Genomic DNA, 24696 nt, shown 5'->3' on the forward strand with positions numbered 1-24696 from the left:
ACCTGAACCACTGTGATGCGGCTCAGCAACTGCTTTGTCAGGCGGTTTCTGAGTGGGAGACGGATATCGCCATCATTTCGGATCCATACCGAGTACCCGCCGGCAACGGCAACTGGGCCTCGGATGGGACCAGGAAAATGGCGGCGATATGGACGACGGGTAAATACCCCGTGCAGGAGTTGGTGTCTACTACCTATGAGGGCTTCGTGGTCGCCAAAGTAAACGGGGTCTTCTTCTGTAGCTGTTATGCGCCTCCGCGGTGGCCGATCGAGCGGTTCACGCAAATGCTGGACCGCTTAACGACCGTGCTAACAGGGCGAAGGCCGGTGGTAATAGCGGGTGACTTTAATGCCTGGGCTGTGGAATGGGGAAGCCGTTTCACGAACCAGCGGGGTCAGATCCTGCTAGAAACACTGGCCATCTTAGATGTCGACTTGGCTAACGTCGGTACCAAGAGTACCTATAGTCGAAACGGAGCGGAGTCAATTATTGACGTGACCTTTTGTAGTCCTGGCCTAACAAGTAGTTCGAACTGGAGAGTAGATGATGGCTACACTCACAGCGACCACCTGGCGGTTCGCTACAGTATCGACTACAACAACAGCAGACAGCGGATAGAAGAAGAGGCGGCTAGGCCAAGGCCAAGCCCTCGTAGGTGGAAGACATCATACTTCGACGAAGAGGTATTTAGGGAAGCGCTCCGCCGTGAGCGAAACTTACTCGGTTTAGACGGCGACGAGCTGGTAGCGGTGCTCTCACGTGCGTGTGATGCGACCATGCCTAGGAGAGTCCACCCTAGAAATGGGAGGCCACCGGCTTACTGGTGGACCGACGCGATTGCGGACCTGCGCCGCGCCTGCCTACGGGCTAGGCGGCGGATGCAGCGAGCACGATCAGAGGAAGAGCGAAACGAACGGCGGGTGGTGTTCGCCGCTGCAAAAGCCGCGCTCAAGACCGAGATAAGAGCAAGCAAGAAGGCCTGCTTCGAGGGTCTCTGTCAGAGCGCCAATACGACCCCGTGGGGTGATGCCTACAGGATCGTTATGGCCAAGACGAGAGGTGTGATGGCTCCTACAGAGCAATCTCCAGAGATGTTGGAGGGGATCATTGGAGGACTTTTTCCGCGTCATGATCCTAGTCCTTGGCCTCCTTTCGTAGGACAGCCGGGGACTGGGGCTGGCGATGAGGAAAGGGTCACCGATGTGGAACTTGCGGGGATAGCTAAGTCCCTTAGCGTAGGTAAGGCTCCAGGTCCGGACGGAGTTCCGAACCTGGCCTTAAAAGTAGCTATTGCAGAAGCTCCCGAGATGTTCAGGTCTGCTATGCAGAAATGCCTGGACGAGGGAGTTTTCCCAGAAGCTTGGAAGAGGCAGAGCCTGGTACTATTGCCAAAGGCGGGGAAACCACCCGGAGACCCGTCGGCATATAGACCAATATGCTTGATTGACACGGCGGGGAAGGTGCTCGAAAAGATCATCCTCAATAGAATGTTGAAGTTCACTGAGGGCGTAAATGGTCTCTCGAGCAACCAGTATGGCTTCCGGAAGGGGAGGTCCACCGTAGACGCTATCTTGTCGGTTACAAAAACCGCCGAGAAAGCACTCGAGCCTAAGAGGAGGGGAATTCGCTTTTGCGGGGTAGTGACTCTGGATGTAAGGAATGCATTTAATAGCGCCAGTTGGGCTGCTATTGCTGATGCGCTCTTGCGTCTGGGGATACCGGAGTACTTGTACAAGATTCTCGGAAGCTACTTCCAGAATCGCGTACTAGTATACGACACGGAGGTGGGTCGGAAGTGCTTTCACATAACCTCAGGAGTCCCGCAAGGTTCCATCCTGGGTCCGGTGTTATGGAATGTCATGTACGACGAGGTGTTGAGGTTAGAGTACCCAGTGGGAGTGGTGATTGTCGGATTTGCCGACGATATTACGCTCGAAGTCTACGGTGAAACGATCGAGGAGGTGAAGTTGACTACCGACCACTCGATCAAGGTTGTGGAGGCGTGGATGCGGTCCAGAAAACTGGAGCTGGCTCACCACAAGACAGAGGTGACGGTTGTGAACAACATGCAGTCGGCGCAGCAGACGGAGATCAGTATAGGAGAGTGCACTATCCTGTCGAAGCGCTCTGTCAAGCACTTGGGCGTGATGATCGACGATAAGCTTACCTTCGGTAGCCACGTCGATTATGCCTGTAAAAGAGCCTCCACAGCTATTGCGGCACTGTCCCGGATGATGTCCAATAGCTCAGCGGTGTACGCCAGTAAGCGCAAGCTTCTGGCTAGTGTTGCTACGTCCATACTTAGGTATGGCGGCCCGGCGTGGGGTACCGCGCTAAGTACTGAATGCTACCGACGGAAGCTGGAAAGCACTTACAGGCTTATGTGTCTGAGGGTTGCAAGCGCGTACCGTACCGTGTCACACGACGCTCTCTGTGTCATTACTGGTATGGTGCCCATCAGCATTCTTATCAGTGAGGATATGGAGTGCTTCGAAATGCGCGGCACAAGAGGCATACGCAAGACTGTCAGGATGGCCTCTATGGTCAAATGGCAGCGCGCGTGGGACAGTTCCACCAAAGGAAGGTGGACCCATAGGTTGATACCGAGGGTAGATAGTTGGATTAATAGGCGCCATGGGGAAGTTTCATTCCACCTGACACAGGTCCTTACAGGCCATGGTTGCTTCCGACAGTATCTACACCGTTTCGGGCATGCGGATTCTCCCGAATGCCCAGTGTGCAATGGTTTAGAGGAAACGGCGGAACACGTTTTGTTCGTGTGCCCGCGTTTTCGCACAATGCGTGACCGCATGCTTGCCACATGCGGGGAGGACACAACTCCGGACAACTTGGTCCAGAGAATGTGTAGGGATGAGATTAGCTGGAATGCCGTTTCAACGGCTATCACCCATATCGTCTGGGAGCTACAAAGGAGGTGGCGCGTGGACTCGGAGAATGGCTAGTCCAGATGCAGTACAAGAGGTGGTCCAGGGGTTCGAAGTCGGCTTCGTAGGTCATACCGGTGCCCTGCGGTCGAGATCGACCCTTACAGCGATTAAGTGGCCGCGGAGAGGAAGTCACGGTAGCGGTGCTGTCGTGGCGTCGGTCTACTGGGTTGGATCCGAGCCCGCGGTTGGAAAGGGGTCCCCGGCAAGGGTCGGGGTAGGTGAGACCCTGCTGTCTGCAACCTACGGATGCAGCTGATAAGGCCTGAAGGGTAGTGATACCCTTGCCTTCAGCAGGTCAGATCGGGTTGCATGTGGGCATCAGTTCTTGATGTCCGCTCAGCAGTAGGGCGCGGGCGGGGTTGACCCTGCCCGCCTTCCGTGGACAAAGGGAGTGGCGAGGACCACTCGGGAAACTGGCTAAGCGCCAGCATGCTATCGTGATGGACTCTCCAGTGCGAGTCATCGATGTTCGTTGCTGCTAGGCTACGGCAGCTAACCTTGAGGGTGCGATATGCACTAGCCCCTCTCTGAAGCAATACCTTCTTGGTGGTTCCGGAGAGACGTAGGGTTTGGCGACCATAGGAATGTGTTTTAGTGGGTCGAGGAGAGAGTAGTCCTGGCTTCTACCGGCATTGTAGAAGACGGCCTCATCCCCACACTACCCTAACCTTCCTGTTAGGGTGTCTGATGAGCAGATTTATCCCCCTATGGTTTAGAAGGAAAAAAAAAAAAAAAAAGATATCCAGATGTCCACTCTTCCGGGGAAGGGAATTTCGTGGAAAATATCCTATACAATTACAAGTAATTGTAAGATCACTTAAAGCAAGGACAATTTTGCCCCAATTCACCAAAAGTGGAAATAACGAGGTGTGTGTATATGTGCGGTTCACAATAGTTTTCTCTAGTAGATCGAGTACACGTAGACGGTAAGGGCAAGAAAGTGCCTCTTGTTTGAGATGAATGTGTAGTGGAGCAACGCCAAAGAAAACTTTGAGCGCTGCCGTGGGAGCTGAATAGGACGCTCCAGACATCGCTATTAACCCTCTAATACCCAAATTTTTGATTTTGATCTAAATATCATTTTTCGTCATCTAAAATCGATTTAAACATGTTTTGGACGATGATTCTTTTTAATTCCCGATTTCGTGAATTTCAGTTTTTGATTTTTCTAATTTTTATTTTTGAATATCCCTACACTTTTATATTTTTCCTGGAAGCCTTTTTGGGGTACGGATTTTTTGAGATGAAAACATTTTGAGTTTTTATGATTATTGTTGAAATATTTTTATTTTAAGGCGTCCGTGATTTTCTACTCAACTTGAAGATACTAGATTTGGCTGAATTAAAATTTTAATGCTACTGCGGATCGGCGTCAACGGCAAACTGCAAGATTCCCGACCAATTGGAAAGCTTAACCCTGAAGTTCAACAATCTCGATTCCTGGGAGGAAATTTTCCAGTTGAGACCGGTAATACCCCCTGCTGAGACGACATGGCCTGTTGAGGAAGAAGGAAGAAGGTCTCATCAAAAGAAAATGGAATTTTTGGAAGCAATCAGCAGAAAAATTATCCAGTTTGGTGAGATCTAGCCATTTTATTTATATAACTAGTTATTACTTTCAGATCTATTCAGGTAAATGAAAATTTCAATAACCTACTATATTCATAAATATGCCAAAAGTTTGCTTTCTCGCCAAGGAAAGCGTCCCATAAATTCCTATCCAAAATCCAACTCCAGATATCTATGAAGTGGACCAAGTTCTTGGACATATTCTGAGTAGATATCTAATCAACATTTCCTCCCCATCCCCGCTGATCGTAAGGACCTGGCCAGGTGTCGAGGTCGTTCAATGAAAGGTTTGTCAAGTCCCAGGCATCTTTTCTGGCGCATTGAACGTCTCTATCGACAGCCACCCCAGGATGTGTACGGTCGGCTATGCTATGCTATGCTATGCTATTGTTGAAATATTTTTATTTTAAATTTTTTTCATAGAAATTTTTTTTTTGTAAATTTAAGGAAAATAATTTTAGAGTGTATTCGATTCCCTTAAACTATTAAGCTAGGGTAGAATGATATGAGAAAAATTTAAAATATGTTGATTGTGGCGATTCAATACAAAATTGACAATGACTTCTAAAAGGTGACGAAAACATCAATTTTCCAATGATTTTTAAAAAATGTAAATACGTTTTAAAATACACCAAAAACCATTTTTAGATATACAAAACAGTCCAAAATAACATCCAAAAATATAAAAATTTTGATTCATCACGAAACAAAAATAACAAAAATGCTCAAACTATACCCCGTCTAAAGGCGGGGTTGGGTATTAGAGGGTTAAGCACATCCTTTGGAGATGGACTAACTTTGATTGGATCGTTCTCCTTTCGCCCTTTTGCCACCACATAAAACATCCATATGTCAATATTGGTCGAACAACATTTGTGTAGATCCATTTTATATACTTGGGTTTTAGACCCCAAGCTTTACTAAAGGTTCGCCTGCATTGCCCGAAGGCCATACAAGCTTTCTTCATTCTGAACTCAATGTGAGGTGTCCAGGAAAGCTTGGAATCAAGAATGACTGCAACGTACTTTACCTGTTCAGTCACATCGATTTCAGAATCAAAGAGACGCAAAGGTCGAACGCCATTACGGTTTCGCTTTTCTGTGAAAAGAACAATAGATGTTTTACTCGGATTAACCGAAAGGCCATATTGGCAACACCAACCCTCAACTACCTGAAGGGCGCTTTGCATCAGGGTGGTGATACACATACCAACTAACAATGATAGGTAGTCGTCAGCAAAACCATAAGTAGGAAAACCGCTATTATTGAGTTGCCTCAATAGCGTATCTGCTACGAGATTCCACAAAAGCGGTGATAAGACTCCCCCTTGGGGGCATCCACAAACACTCAATTTCCAAATCCCTGCTAGATGCAACGTCAAGAAGAGATATCGGTTTTTGAGCATTTGATGAATCCAATTGGAAATCATTGGAGATATACCATGACTCCGTACGGCTCCCAATCTGGCATCGAAAGGCACATTGTCAAAGGCACCCTCGATATCTTAGAAAACACCCAAACAAGATTGCTTTTGAGCGAATGCTTTCTCAATATCGTAAACAACCTTGTGTAAAAGAGTCACAATGGACTTACCAGATTGGTAGGCATGTTGGTCCACATGAAGAGGCACGTTGGCCAGATGAACATCACGGATGTGATGGTCAACAATGCGTTCTAAGCATTTCAGAAGAAAAGTGGTCATACGCTTCTTCATACGACGAACGACCCACTTTCGGAATAAACTTCACAGTAATATCCCGCCAAGATTTGGGAATATACCCTGTAGCAAAACTGCAAACAAGTATTTTTTTTTTCAAAACATGTTTGAAATAATCAAATCCCTTCTGAAGCAAAATAGGATAAATCCTATCTGCCCCAGGAGATTTGAAAGGAGCAAAGCTATTAAGAGCCCACTCAATCGATTCTATAGTTACAATATTTCGAGCCGAAGCCAGGGAATCGTAACTACAAGGAAAGACATCAGGTTCATCCGAAGATGTAATATCCACATATCCAGGGAAGTGTGTGCTGAATAAGCATTCCAAAACTTCCTCATCAGTGGAAGTCAGATCGCCATTTGGCAAACGAAGTTCATTCATTCGTAAATCCTTAGATTTCGCAAGGATTTTATTTAACCGACTTTGAAGTCAAACTGGAAACATTTGCACAAAGGTTTTTCTAGCCGGATCGTTCAGCAGGCCGGAGAGCTTTCCTGTAAGCCTTGCGAGCTGACCTGAAGGCCTCCGAACCAGCCGAACGTCGTCTGTTCCAACTCTTTCTACATTGTTTCCTGAGTTTCGTCAGATCAGAGTTCCACCAAGGGGTTCCTCTTGTGGTCTTCACAGACCGCAGAGGGCAAGCTTCTTCAAAAGCTTCCGTGATGAAGGCCGTTGTAGTATCAACGGCATCGTCTAAATCACTTGGAGTGTCAATTGATGGTGAGTATCCATGAAATTTGGCTGCAGAAAAATCGATAAAGAGATCCCAGTTCGTTGACCGGGGGTTCCTGAAACGCAAAGTTTGCGAAGTAACATTCACATGTTCAAACAAGATGTAGCAATGGTCAGATAAAGATTCTTCATCTGACACATGCCAATTGGTCAGCTCGTGACTAATTCTACTAGAGCAAAGCGTTATGTCTAACACTTCCTCTCTAGCAGATACCATGAAGGTTGTGCGGTTGCCTATGTCAAGTAATGCAAGATCTGTACTCCATCAAACTGGAGCCTCTCAAGTTAATGTCTGAGCTGCCCCAGATTATATGGTGAGCATTAGCATCACTGCCAACAATTAGCGGAAGGCCTTTTGAAGTATAGTATGCAATGACTTGTTTGAAAGCATCCGTAGGGGATGGTTCATCATGTGGTAATAAACTGAACAATAGACGTATTTCATGTTGAGGTTTCCAACAGATACATCAATTGTGATAGCACATACATCTCTGGTGGTTAGTTCAGAGATGAGTGTAACAACTATTGCGTTGTTGACAAGTACACAGGCTTGAGGCGTGACACGCGAATTTGTCATTTCATGTTTACTGAAAATAGCAAACACCGGGTTCACAAAGTTTCCTAGACAGAAATTCCCCTTACGAAAGTAAGGTTCTTGGACCAAGGCCACTTGGGCTGTGCCATTTTGCATAAGTCTGCAAAGATTGATTGTTGGTGTACTTTTATGCTGAAGATTGATCTGAGCTATCCTAACCGTAGCCACTACCCAAACTAGGTAAGATTGAACTCTTCGCAATAACAGCACAACAAAGAACAGCAGCAATAAAACCAGATCGGTATCGATTGGAAAATGCCAAAGGCGAGGATACACAGAATACACTGTGTAAATCGCATACAGGTGAAAATTTAAACTAATTAACAACATCTTCATAATCCCGCCCATATTTAGCCTCAAGTGAGACACAAGGTCCACTGTACCATTGCTCCGGTTAGCGCAGTAAGAGCACCATACTGTGGAGGGCGCCCTGGTACCCCACAGGCTCCGTTTGCGGTTAGGTTTTTATTAGACCCCCCCGAGAATCCACCAACAGGTGACCCCGAATTCATAGTGTGATGCGGCTTTATGCTTATCGTGCCAAGGAATGAATGGCTCCTTGGCACGATAAGCATAAAGCCGCATCACACTATGAATTCGGGGTCACCTGTTGGTGGATTTTCGCCACCGGAACAGGCTGTCCGTAGTGTTATTTTTAGCCAATTGAGACAATCGCTACCGACAATACACAGCTATCTAGGCTGATCGAGAAAAGAAATTAATATTGATGATCAACTTCATACGGGCTCGAACAGCCGTAAAATTCGGGAGCGAAAGTGGAGGTGGGTCGGTCACACTCTACACAGGGGCGGAACCGAAATCTGCAAGTAAGCGTTAGATTGGATCCCAGCAGGACATCGCAGCCGAGGCAGACCCATAAGCTCATGATGGCGCAGCGTCAACAACGAAATCTACGAATTCAACAGAAATTTAACCTGGCCACAGGTCAAAGCGATGGCGAGTTATCGCTCAGGATGGAAATCTTTCAATTCGGGCCTCTGCACTACCATGGGGGCTCGGGACTAAAAGTAAGTACGTTAGTGCCAGCCAATGAAGGCTAGTGTGCAAAACTACGCATGTGTTTCAGGAGAATTATTCAGTTCATTTGACTCTCCGGGGCCTACGACAAGGTGATGAACTTTGAGGCTGTTGTTCAACATTGTCTTGGAAAATGTATTATGCGAAGAACTTGGTGCAATATCCGTAGTAACGTTATCCTGACATTCAGTAGATTTGTCTGCTTTTCGTATGTCAACAATGTTATGGCAAGAAGTCGTTTCCACATAATTTTACCAGTAAAAAAATATTGATAAGTTAAGTATCAGCTTTTAAGTCATTTGGATAGCAATCGTTGGTTCAAAGTCATTCAATTCTTAGCTACGATCATTAGCGGCTGAAAACATCCACGGATATGACATGACTTTTTATTGCTACTAGTGCTTTTGTGATGTTTACAACTAGGTTTAAGACACTCCTTTCGATGACAACATGATAAAGTCTGATCGTGCACATTTTCATCACCACGCGCAGGTCTTCCTAAAGCCAATTATTAGCAATATATTCGCGATATTCCAATAGGTACAAGGCCGATTGGCGGACATACACGATTAAAACATTTTTGTGTTCATCCTTTCGGAGGCTGTGCTGCTGACTACTGACTTGTTGCTCATGCAATCCGGATCCCATTGTCGGAGGAAAAATGTGTATCAGTCAGCAGAGCACAGCAGCACAACGTGGACCTGCTGGATGCTGGATGGTGGTGGAAAACAGGTTGGTTGGTGGTAGTGAGTAAGTGGGAGTAAGCCGCGTGATAAGGATGCACGGATAGAGAATGAGAGCGCGTGAGAAAGAGCACGCATAATGTCGCGTGTGTTTTCAGAGTGTTGTACGTACAGGTGTGCCGAATGGATACGGTGTGTGGTTTAGAGGGGGAGGTTTAATGCCGTCACAGGCGAGAAAGTGTGAAACTAGGTGTGTAGGTGTTTGGTGCTCTGGTTGAACGGTAATTTTTTGGATTTATATATTTTGCATCATTCGTGGCTGGATCTTGCCGCGGTTATTGCCAGGACGGAGATTTTGTGATTTCAGGTGGGAGGAGGTTTGATTTTTCTTTTTGTGGGGAAATCCGGATTGTAAACATACCTCGAAGTGGCTCCAGCCATCGGCGTTCATTTTAGCAGCTTCTACGCTACCTTTAGCTCCCATTTTGAGATGATTCTGTCGACTTGTTTGATATTACAGATCCTTTTCTACACAGGGTTGATTGTTGTTTATGCAATGTAAGATGGTATTTTTTTTTTTGGTTTCACAGTTGGTTGGAAAAGGCGACAGGAAAAGATGGAAATAACGATAATCACACACTAACACTGACTGATTTCTACGGGGATTCAGAATCTAGCACTATTTGATGTATTGTTCTACAAATTCTTCTGCTCCTGGTAGATTTCCTCGCGGCTAAAGATTTTGGTAGGAAAATTATGCGTCAAACACACCCATCTCTCGTAATCTGTGGAAAATATAGGACATCACGAAGCTGCATTCATTAAGTAATCCGTTTTTGGCACAATTGTAAACTGGAACACTGCATCCATCGAGTTGGTTCTCGAACAGGTTTTGAATTTTGTCTACACAATCCCGTCAGAACTTGTAGACAGAACTCAATATTTGAACAAAGATTTTTTTGTTTTCATCGCTAAACTTTCCCCACCATAGAGTAGAAATTCAATTCACTAGTTATACTCCGTCTGAATTCAGAAAAACTATTCATCTAATAGATGAATCCGGTGTTGCTAGGCAATGAAACCTCTTTGGACCATTAGTTAACATTCACTTTAACAAATTTTACAGCACTTTCTATCAATTAGACGAAATTTTCGCTGCCGAAACAAGCACTTTTGCCACTGCATTCCATTGCTCCGATCGATAGTACAATGTTGGTTGTTGAGATGGGCTCATCCCGGAGAAACTCACGTCTCAGCGACGAGGCTCATCTCGCTCATTCACTCTCATCCCCAAAATGACAGCTTCCATTCGCTTGTATCCTAATTTTCCCGAAATTTTCATCGATTTCAAAACTTCATCACCATTTTATCACCATTTGTATCTTCATATGAACACCTTTATACCCACACTAAAACGCATTCACTCGCCGTCTCGAGCCGCGTAATAATCCCTGCTCACATGTTACCACCCACTCCTTTACGCCCCCATCCTTGGAAAAGGTCTCCTGGTGGACAGATTCTTACGCCCCTCAGCTGTACGATGGCCCAATTGAGGCTTTTCTCACTCCACAGGACAACAGCTAATCCTTACTATCCCTCGCAGGCGACAACTAACATCCCCCTCTCTCCCTCTCCACACCAATTCGCCTCGATTCACTTTTTTCACGGGGATTTCCCCCAGCCACAAAATGGCCCACTTTAATCGATGTCACCGTGATTCACTGCCAATATTCCGCCCCAATGTAATCCAATTCTCTGCACCATTCTAATACACCCATTTTCAGCATCGACAGTAAACCTTTTCACTTTGGCCCCATTTCCAACATCCATTCTAGAAGGATTCTCCAACTGCACTCTGCTCTTTAGCCGTCTCGATTTTCATCCATCACACACAACGCCCCATTACCTGCGGGAAATCCTTCGACACCGATTCCGTCGTCCGTCGCGATCAAATCCACTCCACCAAACTTGGAACCGAAATCCGAAATCTTTCCCGTCACGGCGGTGCCTTCTATCCCGAAATTGAAATTTTCCTCCCCAAAAAAAATCGCAATTCGTCCTTTTCGCGGAGACAAAACGGGAAAAAGCTTCCGACCGACGACCCAACTGGACGAGATTGGCGAAAAAGTAGGTCCACCAGACCAGAGAAGACGGATACACACACGGCCGTGGCGGCGATGGCAGTAGTAGGGATGCTGTGAGTTTTCTCGCCACAACCACTAGGACACGGACGGAGTCATCTGCGTGAGATGCACTCACACAGGTACAGGCAGGCGATTCAAAAGGATCCGTCGGAATCCATCCGGGGAAGGATGGGGGGACTCACTCTGGCTGGTCGACTCGCTTCGGTACGACGACGATTGGTTTTATTTTGTTTGTGGACATCCTGTGGCGGTCGGTGGTGGAGGACGGCGAAGAACGACCACGCGCGGAAGGATTTCTCCCCGGTCGAGAGAGCGGGGTGTGTGGATTCTTACACACAGCTTCCATTCACCCCGACGGATGGTGTGGAACAGTGGGATTTGTTTGATGGGTGGATGGTGAAAAATACTCAGTCGAAAAAAAAACTGGTGGACTGTGGTTTTTAGTGAATTTAATGTGAGCGTGTTTAAAGAATCTACTGTACCCCTATATTTTTAATAACTTCAAATAAAATATACCAAAACATTTGTAGGGCAATAGTAAAAGACAGATGAATATAGACTTACGAAAAAATCTTTGGATCTGCAGTAGTGTGTGGGCTGCAAAACGGTGAGTCGATAAGGAGAGCGTCCAATATAGCTCTGGTCCTCACAAGTTCCTACCTCATGCTTCCACGGGTCAAGCGATGACAAAGACCGCCAGCTAAGAGTTGTGTGCTTAGCTGGTAGTGCAGCCTGGGCACTGTTGTCCTTCTGACTTCAGCTAGAATGAGGAGGTACGATCCGAGTGTCTGTTCACCAAGGAGGTGCGGCTCAAACAGCGTCTGTTCTGGCATCCAGCGGCTGAGTAAGAAACGCTGCACCACGCCCAGCTAGATCCAAGGTGGTAGCCCCATCAGCGTGGTCGTCCCAGTGTTGGTTGGGACGTTAAACAGAACTGGCACGATGGCCCTCCGGCGAGACAGGAGTGTTGGCGTAGGCCCAATAAGCCACCCGTAAAAATCCCCATTGCGAATAACATAGGAGAAAATACGACTCGATACAATCGGCAAAGACCCACGCGACGAAATAAGGACTACGATTGGAAACTTGGAACATGGAATTGCAAGTCACTAGGTTTCGCAGGATGTGACAGGATAATCTACGACGAACTACATCCCCGCAACTTCGACATCGTGGCGTTGCAGGAACTTTGTTGGACTGCACAGAAAGTGTGGAAAAGCGGGCATCGAGCGCCTACCAAAGCTGTGGCACCACCAATGAACTGGTAACAGGTTTTATAGTGTTGGGCAAGATGCGACAACGTGTGATCGGGTGGCAGCCGATCAACGCAAGGATGTGCATGTTGAGAGTTAAGGGCCGTTTCTTCAACTACAGCATCATCAACGTCCACTGCCCACACGAAGGGAGACCCGATTACGAAAAAGAAGCGTTCTACGCGCAGTTAGAGCAAACATACGATGGTTGCTCGCCGCGTGACGTGAAAATCGTTGTCGGCGACATGAACGCGCAGGTAGGAAGGGAGGAAATGTACAGACCGGTAATCGGGCGAAACAGCCTGCACGCCGTATCGAATGATAACCGCCTGCGATCCATAAACTTTGCAGCCTCCCGTGGTATGGTAGTCCGAAGCACCTTCTTCCCTCGCAAAGATATCCACAAAGCCACCTGGAGATCACCCGACCACCAAACAGAAAACCAAATCGATCACGTTCTAATCGACGGTAAGTTCTTCTCGGATATAACCAACGTCCGCACATACCGCAGTGCGAATATAGATTCGGATCACTACTTAGTCGCTGTATGCATGCGCTCAAAACTTTCGACAGTTATCACCACGCGTCGAAGTCGAACGCCGCGGCTCAACATCGAGCAACTTCGTAACGTAAAAGTGGCTCAAGACTACGCGCAGCAGTTAGCAGTGGCCCTACCAACGCACAGTGGAAAAAATCGACCCAAAAAACGGATCTTTTAACGCCGCTGGTTTCGGTACGTGAAGTTGACCATTTCTAACGTAAAAAAATACGAGAAATCGATTGGTGCTAAATTAATTCACCGCACGGCACGGCAAGTGGTCCATTTTGCCCTATTTTGCCCTTTTTTATACAAAAAGAGAATCAAAATGTACTTTCAAATCACTAACACGTCTGTATATCGTTGAAATTAGCTGCAGGTGTGATTGAAAGTTAAAAGGAATCACGAGAATACATGAAAGATCCTTTTAAATGTTTATTTTGCCCCATATGCCCCAACAACTGCCGGAAATTGTGATTTTTACATGATTATGAATGGATTTTCAATGTTACTGATTTGAATTTCTTTTTTTATTGCATAAACAAAAAGCGCTAGATCTGTTATCACCAGAATCATCTTTGGGAGTTGTCCAATTTGCCCCATTTTGCCCTATTATCATTGAAAAATGAGATTTAAAATGTGTTTATAAGAAAAAGATACTGTAATGGAACGTTGAAATTAGTTTTAGTTGCAATTGGAAACTAACAGCTATCACACTCATAGATGAAAGATATTTTCCCTATTTTGACCTACATGCCCCTAAAACTGCTGGATGATAACATTTTGTAATGTCACTGGTTGCAATACATGAAGTCCTAAATCATTTTTCATATATACAAATACGGTTTATCGATAAGGTTTAGAATCATTCACGGGAGGGTACAAATAGCTGTCCATTTTACTCCATTTTGCCCTGATTTGTTGTCGCCTCATGAATGAATTGATTTCCTCCATTTGCTTATGTCCGAATTTATGGACTTTTGTTACTGAAACCAATGTAATCGAAAGGGCAGTTAAAACATATGACTTTGGTGGGGAATGCAGGGTGTAATAAGCATTAACCCTTATCTTTATTTGTGGCAAATATGCACTCAATTGATTGAATGAGGCATCTTAAATATATATAATTTGGTGCTATGAGACGCCCTATTTAATTAGTTTAGCGCATATTTGACATATTTTATAAAATGCTTATTATGCCCTTAATTCCCCATCAAATGCTGAAATTATAGAAAAAGTCACATATATATATATGTCTTTTTGATAACATTGGTTTCAGTTCCAATGCTAATAAGGAAAATTCATTTATTCATTACTTGACCAAAAATCAGGGCAAATTGATTTATTCATTAGGGGCTGTCCACAAACCACGTGGTCATTTTTTGACTTCTCAACAAAAATGGGAATTCAAAATTAGGAAAAATTGTGAATATCCGACAGGTGTTGGGGCATATGGGGCAAAATAGGCATTTAAAAGGATCTTTCATGTATTCTTACACACTAAGAATGAATCGCAGAATTCTGTGAAAGATTTCACCGAACGTCAACTGTAAAATATGCTTTTACAGATCTTTCTGTGAAATACAATGTTTTCCAATCCAACTGTCAAAGTTTCACGGAAACTTTGGTGAAAGCAAACAAATTACCGAATTTTGTGAAATTTTTACGTAGCGGTTCGGTGAACATCAAAATGTTTACCGAGCGCTGCCATTTTTACCGAATTTCTGTAAAAGCCGTAGTCAGCCAACGCCAAGCGCGGGTTGTCAACATCACAATGATTGGTTTTAATTGTTATTCCGTGAAGTTGGCAGAATATATCGAAATTATAAAGTTTAAATCAGAAAATAACTCTTAAATATAACAAGTTTTAGACCATTACCAGCAGCAGAATGAGAGGTAGGTTAGTATTTTCCGTAAGATCAAATTGAATATTAATAATATGTATTTTTGTAGTTATTGTTTCTGTCGTGTTGAAGTCACCGCCTTGCATCTTCACATGCACGATTATGTGAAAATACCCTTCTCCTTTCGGCGATTCATGTATCAAGCCATCAATTTACATATTTACAGATAATAAATATACTAATTTCAAAGAAATCTAAAACAAATCGAAATTTCATTTTAATTTTGATTTAGGAAAACTAAAAAATCTACCGAAAAGTTCGGTGAACTGCAAATTATCCAACTGAAAAATCACCGAAAGTTCTGTGAAGCCAACAAAAATAAACAATGAATTCACAGAAAATTTGTAAAACAAATCACCGAAACGTTCGGTGAATTTGACAGATGAGCATTTTCTATCTTCACAGATTGTTCGGTGAATCAAAAAATCACCGAACAGTTCACCGAAAATTCTGCTGTTGAGATTTCGGTGAAATTTCACAGAATCCGGTGATTGATTCTTAGTGTGTATGATTCCTATTAACTTCCAATCACACCTGCAGCTAATTTCAATGATATACAGACGTGTTAGTGGTTTGAAAGTACATTTTGATTCTCTTTTTGTATGAAAAAAGATGGCTGGAGGGACATCCGATCCGCCATAGGTAGTACCTCGGCTACAGCACTAGGCTTCGCGACTCCGAATCACAGAAACGACTGGTACGACGGCGAATGTGAACAGTTGAAAAACGAGAAGAATGCAGCATGGGCGAGAATGCTGCAACACCGTACGAGAGCGAATGAGGCACGCTACAAACAGGTGCGGAACAGGCAGAACTCAGTCTTCCGGATGAAGAAGCGCCAGCAGGAAGAACGAGATCGCGAAGCGATGGAAGAGCTGTACCGCGCTAAGGACACACGAAAGTTCTACGAGAAGCTGAACCGCTCGCGCAGAGGCTTTGTGCCTCAAGCCGACATGTGCCGAGATAATCACGGGAATATTCTCACGAGCGAGCGTGAGGTGGTCGAGAGGTGGCGGCAGCATTACAATGAGCACCTCAATGGCGGCGTTGCAAGTACCGAAGGTGGCGTGGTAACAGATCTAGGAGTATGTGCACAGGACGAAAGACTTCCGGCCCCTGACCTTCAAGAGATTGAGGAGGAGGTTGGCCGGTTGAAAAACAACAAAGCCGCTGGAGCAGATCAACTACCAAGCGAGCTTCTAAAATACGGTGGAGAAGCACTGGTGAGAGCACTACACTGGGTCATTACCAAGATTTGGGAGGAGGAAGTATTATCGGAGGAATGCATGGAAAGTATCGTGTGTCCCATCTTCAAAAAAGGCGACAAGTTGGATTGCGGGAACTACCGCGCGATCACACTACTGAGCGCTGCCTACAAGATACTCTCCCAAATTTCATGCCGTCGTCTATCACCGATTGCAAGAGAGTTCATGGGGCAATATCAGGCTGGATTCATGGGTGAACGCGCTACAACGGACCAGATGTTCGCCATCCGCCAGGTGTTGCAGAAATGCCGCGAATACAACGTGCCCACACATCACTTGTTCATCGATTTCAAATCGGCGTATGATACTATCGATCGAGAACAGCTATGGCAGATTATGCACGAATACGGATTCCCGGATAAACTGATACGGTTGATCAAGGCGACGATGGATCGAGTGATGTGCGTAGTTCGACTATCAGGGACACTCTCGAGTCCCTTCGAATCTCGCAGAGGGTTACGGCAGAGGGCCCATACAGCCGAGGCGGTAAACGCACGGGTATTCAGCATGACCATGCTGAGGGTGACGGGTTCGATTCCCGGTCGGTCCAGGATCTTTTCGTAAAGGAAATTTCCTTGATTTCCTTGGGCATAGAGTATCTTCGTGCCTGCCACACGATATACAAATGCAAAATGGTCATTGGCAGAGGAAGCTCTCAGTTAATAACTGTGGAAGTGCTCATAGAACACTAAGCTGAGAAGCAGGCTTTGTCCCAGTGAGGACGTTACGCCAAGAAGAAGAAGAAGTTACGGCAAGGTGATGGTCTTTCGTGCTTGCTGTTCAACATTGCTTTGGAGGGTGTAATAAGAAGAGCGGGGATAAACACGAGTGGGACGATTTTCACGAAGTCCGTTCAGCTGCTTGGTTTCGCCGATGATATTGATATTATTGCTCGTAAATTTGAGACGATGGCGGAAACGTACATCCGACTAAAGAGTGAAGCCAAGCGAATCGGATTAGTCATTAATGTGTCGAAGACAAAGTACATGATGGCAAAGGGCTCCAGGGAGGAATCACCGCGCCCGCCACCCCGAATTCATATCGACGGTGATGAAATCGAGGCGGTTGAAGAATTCGTGTACTTGGGCTCACTGGTGACCGACGACAACGACACCAGCAGAGAAATTCAGAGGCAGGAAATCGTGTCTACTTTGGACTCCGCAGAACTCTACGATCAAATAAAGTTCGCCGTAACAGGAAGTTAACTATCTACAAAACGTTGATTAGACCGGTCGTCCTCTATAGGCACGAAACATGGACCCTACGTGCAGAGGACCAACGCGCCCTTGGAGTTTTCGAACGGAAGGTGTTGCGTACCATCTACGGCGGAGTGCAGATGGAAGACGGGACTTGGAGAAGGCGAATGAACCACGAGCTGCATCAGCTGCTAAGAGAACCAACCATCGTCCATACTGCGAAAATCGGGAGGCTACGGTGGGAGGGTCACGTCATCAGGATGTCGGATAGCAACCCGACTAAAATGGTTCTCGAGAGTCATCCGACCGGTACAAGAAGACGTGGAGCGCAGCGAGCTAGGTGGGTCGACCAAGTGGAGGACGATCTGCGGACCCTACGCAGAGTGCGGAACTGGAGACAAAAAGCCATGGACCGAGTGGAATGGAGGCGGCTACTATGTACAGCAGAGGCCACCCCGGCCTTAGCCTGACCGGTAAGGTAAGGTATGGTTCAGACATAGTGTGCCTCACAGATGATGGGCGACCTGCCATCGTACCGCATCCGGCCGGCTCCTGCTTTTCGAATACCGGTGTGGATTACGCCGGACTATTTTTGATTAAATCATCGACGACTGCTCGCAAGGCCACAGCTTACGAAAGCCTATGTCAGCTTGTTTGGGCCATACATAATAGAATTGGTTTCCAACCTGACGACGGGTGCCTTTCTTGCTTCCTTGACACGCTACATTAGCCGACGTGGGCATCCCCAAACGATGCGCTCTGACAATGCAACGAATTTCGTTGGGGCAAAAACCGAGTTGCATGAACTGTGGAGGCTGTTCCAGGACCAAAGCGCAGTTGGAAAGATTACGAGTTTTTGCGCCAACAAGGGAATTGAATGGTCTTTCATACCGCCGCGAAGTCCCCACTTCGGCGGGATATGGGAGGCCGGTGTGAAGCAAGTGAAACACCATCTCAAGCGAATTGTCGGTGATCGGAAATTGTCATACGAGGAGCTGTATACCACCTTAACTGAAATCGAAGCCGTGTCAAACTCTCGACCTTTGGTCCCGAGTTCAGATGACCCAGGCGACTACACGGCTATTACATCTGCTCACTTTTTGATTGGGCGTGAGCTGCAGTGTGTGGCTGAACCATCCATCCTACTTGAACTTGAAGGAAGGCACTCTATCGAGGTGACAGTTCGTGCAATCCATGCTGCAGTATTTTTGGAAACGATGGACAGCGGAGTATCTACCGGAGCTCCAGAATCGCTCGAAATGGCTGAAGACGAAGAAGATCAGGGTTGGTTCCCTAGTACTACTTGTGGACCAGAACTCGCAACCACCCCAGTGGCCACTTGGGAGGATTGTGGCGACGCACCTGGGAGATGATGGTGTGACGCGTGTCGTAACCGGATAATGGCACAGAGTTCAAACAGACAGTGACATAGGTTTGCTTGCTGCCATATGATGAACAGGAGGATAGAAATCGAGATTTCAACGCCGGGGAGGATGTTCGGCAAGCTGCGCATCCCTACTTTGCATCTGTAATAAGAATAAAACACATTTCACACACTTGGTATAAACACACACAAACACATAAACATATAGCAATTTGTATTCGATTCTAATAAAATTCAGTTGAGTTCCATAGTCAAGAATAGCAAGAAGTGTTTTCTGAGCTTAGCTACGGAAGAATTTTCTCGTCGGTTTTCCACTCGCCTTCGAGACCCGAACTCAAAGAAATTCCATACAGTCCGCTCGATGCCACGAAACAGAGCTGATACCTGAGACCTGGGATACCTTGAGAAAAGACTCCTGAAGAAATATCAATAGAGGGTATTTGTAATGGCATATCTTTTGGAAGTTTTGAAAAAATCCTGAAGAGATTCCTTAACAATATTCACAAAGATTGGTACCACTTTGCAAATAAACATATGAAGAAACTTCTTAAGGAGTCTGTAGAGAGATTCCGGAAATTATCTCTTGAAGAGTTCTTTAAAATTTATTTGAAGTGATTATTGCAGTAATACATATATAGAAAGGTTCCTGAAGAAATTTCTGGAGGGATTCCTGGATGGATTCATGAAATAATTATTGAGCGTAGCAAGCCCGTGCACAGGGAGGGGGGGGGGGGTTTGGCCCCCATCACCGACTTCATATATTAGGCGCCCCTCCGCCTTTTGCCGAAATTGGGAACCCCCCCCCCCTTGGCGCCACTTCTGTGCACGGACCTGGAGCGTAGTCTACGGTTGCTCTGGAGAAATTTCTGGGGAAATATCTGGAGGTTTTTTTTTCTGAAATAATCTCTGGAGGAAATTCCATTATAATCTCTGAACGTATTCTTGATGGTATTTGCGAAGGAATTCCCGTAGGAATCTCTAAACAGATTCCTGCATAAATCTCTACAAATATTACTCAAAGCATCTGTGATTCTCTGGAGAAATTTCTAAAGAAGCTTTAGACGTATTGTGGAAATAATGTCTTAAAGGATACCTGAAAGAAAACCCTGCGGGAATCTCTAGAGGAATCTCTTAAGAATTTTATGATGAAATAAGAAGTTCACTGGATGATTAAAACGGCTACTCAGTCTTCAATACGATAAAATAAGGATATGGGGATCCCCATATCCGTTTAAGCCTTCAATCGATAAGCAATCAGAAGCAAAAAATAAGGTTTACTATTTTCCCAACGATTCGACAGGGGGGTTTTGTTTCATCTTCCAGGGGTAACCAAACGAATTAAAACGAACAATCAGTTACCCCTGAAGATGACATAAAACCCCAGTGTCGAAACGTCGGGCAAATAAAAAACCTCGTTTTCCGTATTGAAGACTGCGTAGCCATTTAAATCCTGCACCATACGTTTGTTTTTTTTTTTTTTTTGCAAAGATAACTAAACATAATTTCTGGAGAAATTTCTAAAGGAACCTCTAAAACAGTCTTTGAAGTAATCTCTTAAAGAAATTTCACAATATAACTAAAAGAATCTTGAAAGAAATTTATATAAGATCCTCTGAAGCAACTCTTCAAATAGTATCTAGAGAGATTTCCAAAGAAATATATTGACAGATTCCCGAAGAAATTTCTGAAAGAATTTCTTAGAAAATCCATAGTGAAGTTTTTTATACTATCACTGAATGTATTCCGAGAAGAATCTCTACAAAGATTACTCAAAGATTTATTTCATAAATTTAGAAAAACCTTTGGTGTTATTTCTGGAATGAATATTTGAGAGATTATTAAAAAAATATGAAGCAATTCTTGAAAAACTTTTTGTATCGATTCATGAGATAACTTTAGCAAGGGTTTCCTAAAGAAATCTCTGTAGGGATGCTCGGATGGACCTCTGAAAGGATTACTTCTTTTAAGGGTTGTTTGAAGCCTTTGGAAGGATTCTTGAGAAATTTCACAGTTGACTTTGTAGAAACTACTGTAGGAAACTCTAGAAGTGTTACTAAAGGTGTTTTCAAAGGGTTTCTTGAAACTTTATGTTTGAAGTCTTCTCGACGAAGTTTCTAAAGGATTTCAGAAAGATTTGCCTTAAGAGATTTGTTGAGAAATTCCAGAAAATGAAATACAATATGAGGCATTTTTCAAGCAATCACTGAAGAAATTACTGTAGGAATCTCTGGAGGAATTCCACGATGAAAACATAGAAGAATTCTTCAATAAGTAGGTAGAGTAAATCTTGGAGAAGTAGTATTTAACCATGTCCTTAATAGCATCTCTGAAGAACTTTCTGTAGGAATATCTGGAAGGATTCCTAGAGGGACCTCTGAAGAAATTCGTAAAATAGATTTTAAGCTTTAAATGAGTTTTGTACCTTTAAATTCCGACCTGTGTCTACCATGTAAAACAGGGTGAAATTTAAAGGTTTGAAACTGATTACACTTATTCGAAGAGGGTATTCTGCTTGGAGGGGTCGAAAAGTTGGTACAAGATAAATTTTAAATATTGTCCGAAGAAATTTCTGGGATTTTCAAAGATACTCTTGAATAATTTCTTGAGATATTCCTTTTAACTCAATATCTTGAGCAATTCCTGAAGAAACCTGAAGGGTTGCTCAAAGGATTAGGTAAGTTGTATTTAAAGAGTGTATCGACTCTCTCCCTCTCTTCTTGGCGTAACGTCCTCATTGGGACAAAGCCTGCTTCTCAGCTTAGTGTTCTATGAGCACTTCCACAGTTATTAACTGAGAGCTTCCTCTGCCAATGACCATTTTGCATGCGTATATCGTGTGGCAGGCACGAAGATACTCTATGCCCAAGGAAGTCAAGGAAATTTCCTTTATGAAAAGATCCTGGACCGACCGGGAATCGAACCCGTCACCCTCAGCATGGTCATGCTGAATACCCGTGTGATTACCGCCTCGGCCGCCTCTTTATGCCGAGCCGCATAAAGCCCACCATGCCTGAAAAAAATGCACCTGCTGCCCCACGGATGCATTATCGTATCAGCACGGGAGTTACACGGCCCAAACAACAGTATCCAAAAGTCTAAAGTAGATCATCGGCAGTAGAAGGTATAACCAGCAGCCACCGCAAGTGCCAGACATGGGCCCAAATTGACACACATATACCAAAGCATCGCTCGCTCATCCCGTCCCAGAAGGGGTGGAAGTGGAACGTTCGTCCGTAGTTGGTGTCCCCCTTTCTGCATCGTGTGGCAGTCGGTTCGGTGCTGCTGGCTGGTGGTGAGTGAGACCTAGCAAGCGTACTACACACTGGCACTGCTGGCATCTAGACGTTTGTAAGCTACAAGGATGAGTTGATGAGCGCGAGAAAGGATGCTGTGTGGTGAAACTTTGTGACCGATGAGCAACCAATGAGCAACGAGAAGTGAGATGGAAGGAAAGCTCCGATCATCTGTCAGTGTCAGTGGGGCGAGTTCTGGAAATGTTGTATGCCGAGCCGAGACGGAAAAGTGGGTGAAATTTTCCTCTTTGGGTGGACGAGAGAATGGAAAGTTCGTGTGGGGGAACCGTTCTTGGGTTGAGAGAAAGATTAAGAGAACGGACGAACGGTTGTGTGAAATGAGTGAATGATTCTTAGAAAGCACGGGGTTTTTATGAATAATCGAGGCAAACGAATGCCCAAGCCAAATCACTTGTACTCAGGATATTTGATGTTTCATTTACAATTCCAGTGATTCGTAAAGCACTGGTTACAGGATAATGTTCTGAGAAGCGATTATTTATGTTGCTGAATTTAAGTTGACTTTTAAAAACATGCTCTTTTTCCGAGCAGTAAGTAAGTATGAAAACTTGAAGCTATATGCACTGTGTGGAACAATAATGATTCCAATACAATATAATATAATTACAGCTATAAAGACGTGAGCATATCGCATGGCCACCCGGTCGGTACAGGACCTTTTCGTAAAGGAATTTTCCTTGACTTCCTTGGATATAGAATATCTTCGTGCCTGCCACACGATATACACATGTAAAATGGTCATTGGCAGAGGAAGTTCTCAGTTCATAACTGGGAAAGTATGCTGCCGCTACTACGTTCATGTGACTAACCAGCATCATCCGATAGAAAACTGTCACTGAGAGAGATAATGTGTTGTCAACAGGATCGTCGATACATAGTGACGAAGGCTTATTCGATTACGATAATTACCGTGTTTTGTGCTGTGTAAAATTAATTTTCCATTTAATTTGAGAAATTATTGACATTTTTGAATAATGCTGGCTGCAAATAATTTTGTTGTTCCTAAGTGTAACAATAACTTTTATTAGAATTCAATATAGCTTCCAATATATCTTTTTATTATCTCTTGATATAAACCAAACAGAGCAACTACAAAGGCGACCGCATGCTTATCGGTTCAGGCCTACACTACCAGCAAGATTGTTGATCGCAATCCATCCTTCAGCCACCGTTCGTTACAATAGAAGCCGTTTATGATTGGTAACTGTTATGTACTCCCAAGTAACACACTTGTCACAGAAGAGTCACGGTGGCGCAGGTTTTTGTTGCGCAGAAGCGACTGTGACTTACTTTTAACAAATAAATATCTACTTGCTACAAGTAAGTCACAGTGACTTCTGCGCAACACAAACCCGCGCCGCCGTGACTCTTCTGTGACAAGTGTGTTACTTGGGCTGTTCAACTGTAGTTTTGTATTGTTACCGCAGCAAAAAGTATATCGCTTGAAAAATTTAAGCGAGTTTTCATTGTCGACAAAAGTAAAATAGTGCAGAGTTTTCCCTTTTCTCTGGTGTTCTGCTCCTATCTCTTCTTGGTATGTCATTTTCATGATCTTTACATAGGCTAACAAAGCCAAATAGAAACTACATCGTTTGATTGATTTGACATTCATGCACGCAACAAAAAATACGTATTTGAAGGACAAATGTTTAGCGCATATTACAGATTGCTCATAATAATGCTGATCAATTCTGGCAAATTGTTCCATGGTTCTTACTGGTAGTTATAATTTTAATGTATCTAATACATACAAATATGCCAGATATGGCTAGAGTTTTGGATGAGTTAATTGGTGTTACAGAGGGAGCCTCTAATGGGGTTTCAGGTATGCTTCAGAGGCGTTGAAGGCTTTTCAGAGAATTCCAGGAAGGTTTCTAAGGAATTTCCGTTGAAATAAGAGGACGTCCCTTAACTTCCCTGGAACGGCCAGAATTCTTCTGAAACTTCTAGAATATTCCTGGAACATCTTTGACAGATCTCAGAACCCCCTGGAACGCACTATTGCTTAACACTTTTTGGGACGTCCTTGGCCTTTGGGGATATTTTTATTTACCGAACAGTTTGGGCCGAAGGGTTTACAATTTCCTTAAAAATTCCACCAGTGCTAGAAGTCATCATATACGGAATTCAAAAAAATCATAGTGGACTATTTTTCCGGAAAACGCTAGATGAAATTTCACGATTTTCCAAAATTTTCTAAAACATCCCGAATTTAAAAAATCATATCTCAAAAACTACACATCGTAGAACAAACTCTTGTTTAGTGAAATTAACGCCAAATTACCACAGCCAGTAGTTCAATAAAAATACACCGAGAAAAAAATCTCAGAAAATTTTTCGTCATAGAGAAGAACGTCTAAAAATGCTGTTAAAAGTACCGTCTGTATCATAGATTATTTTCAACAAAACTTTCTA

At 44.4% G+C, this 24696-nt stretch overlaps 1 protein-coding gene across 7 annotated transcripts in view; it reads right to left on the reverse strand.

The window, feature by feature from the left end:
* Window positions 1-24696, reverse strand: part of LOC115253878 (uncharacterized) — a 139998-nt gene that overhangs the window by 19135 nt on the left and 96167 nt on the right. For 5 of the 7 annotated variants that reach the window (XM_029879174.2, XM_062853224.1, XM_029879175.2 and 2 more), the window contains exon 4: window positions 9705-9811. In XM_029879174.2, coding sequence (XP_029735034.1) covers window positions 9705-9767 — 63 coding nt within the window. In that variant the 5' untranslated portion in view covers window positions 9768-9811. The other 2 variants (XM_029879172.2, XM_062853221.1) reach the window with 2 other exon arrangements.

The sequence above is a fragment of the Aedes albopictus genome, chromosome 2 (assembly GCF_035046485.1).
Source record: "Aedes albopictus strain Foshan chromosome 2, AalbF5, whole genome shotgun sequence".
In the NCBI taxonomy this organism is placed as follows: Eukaryota; Metazoa; Arthropoda; class Insecta; order Diptera; family Culicidae; genus Aedes; species Aedes albopictus.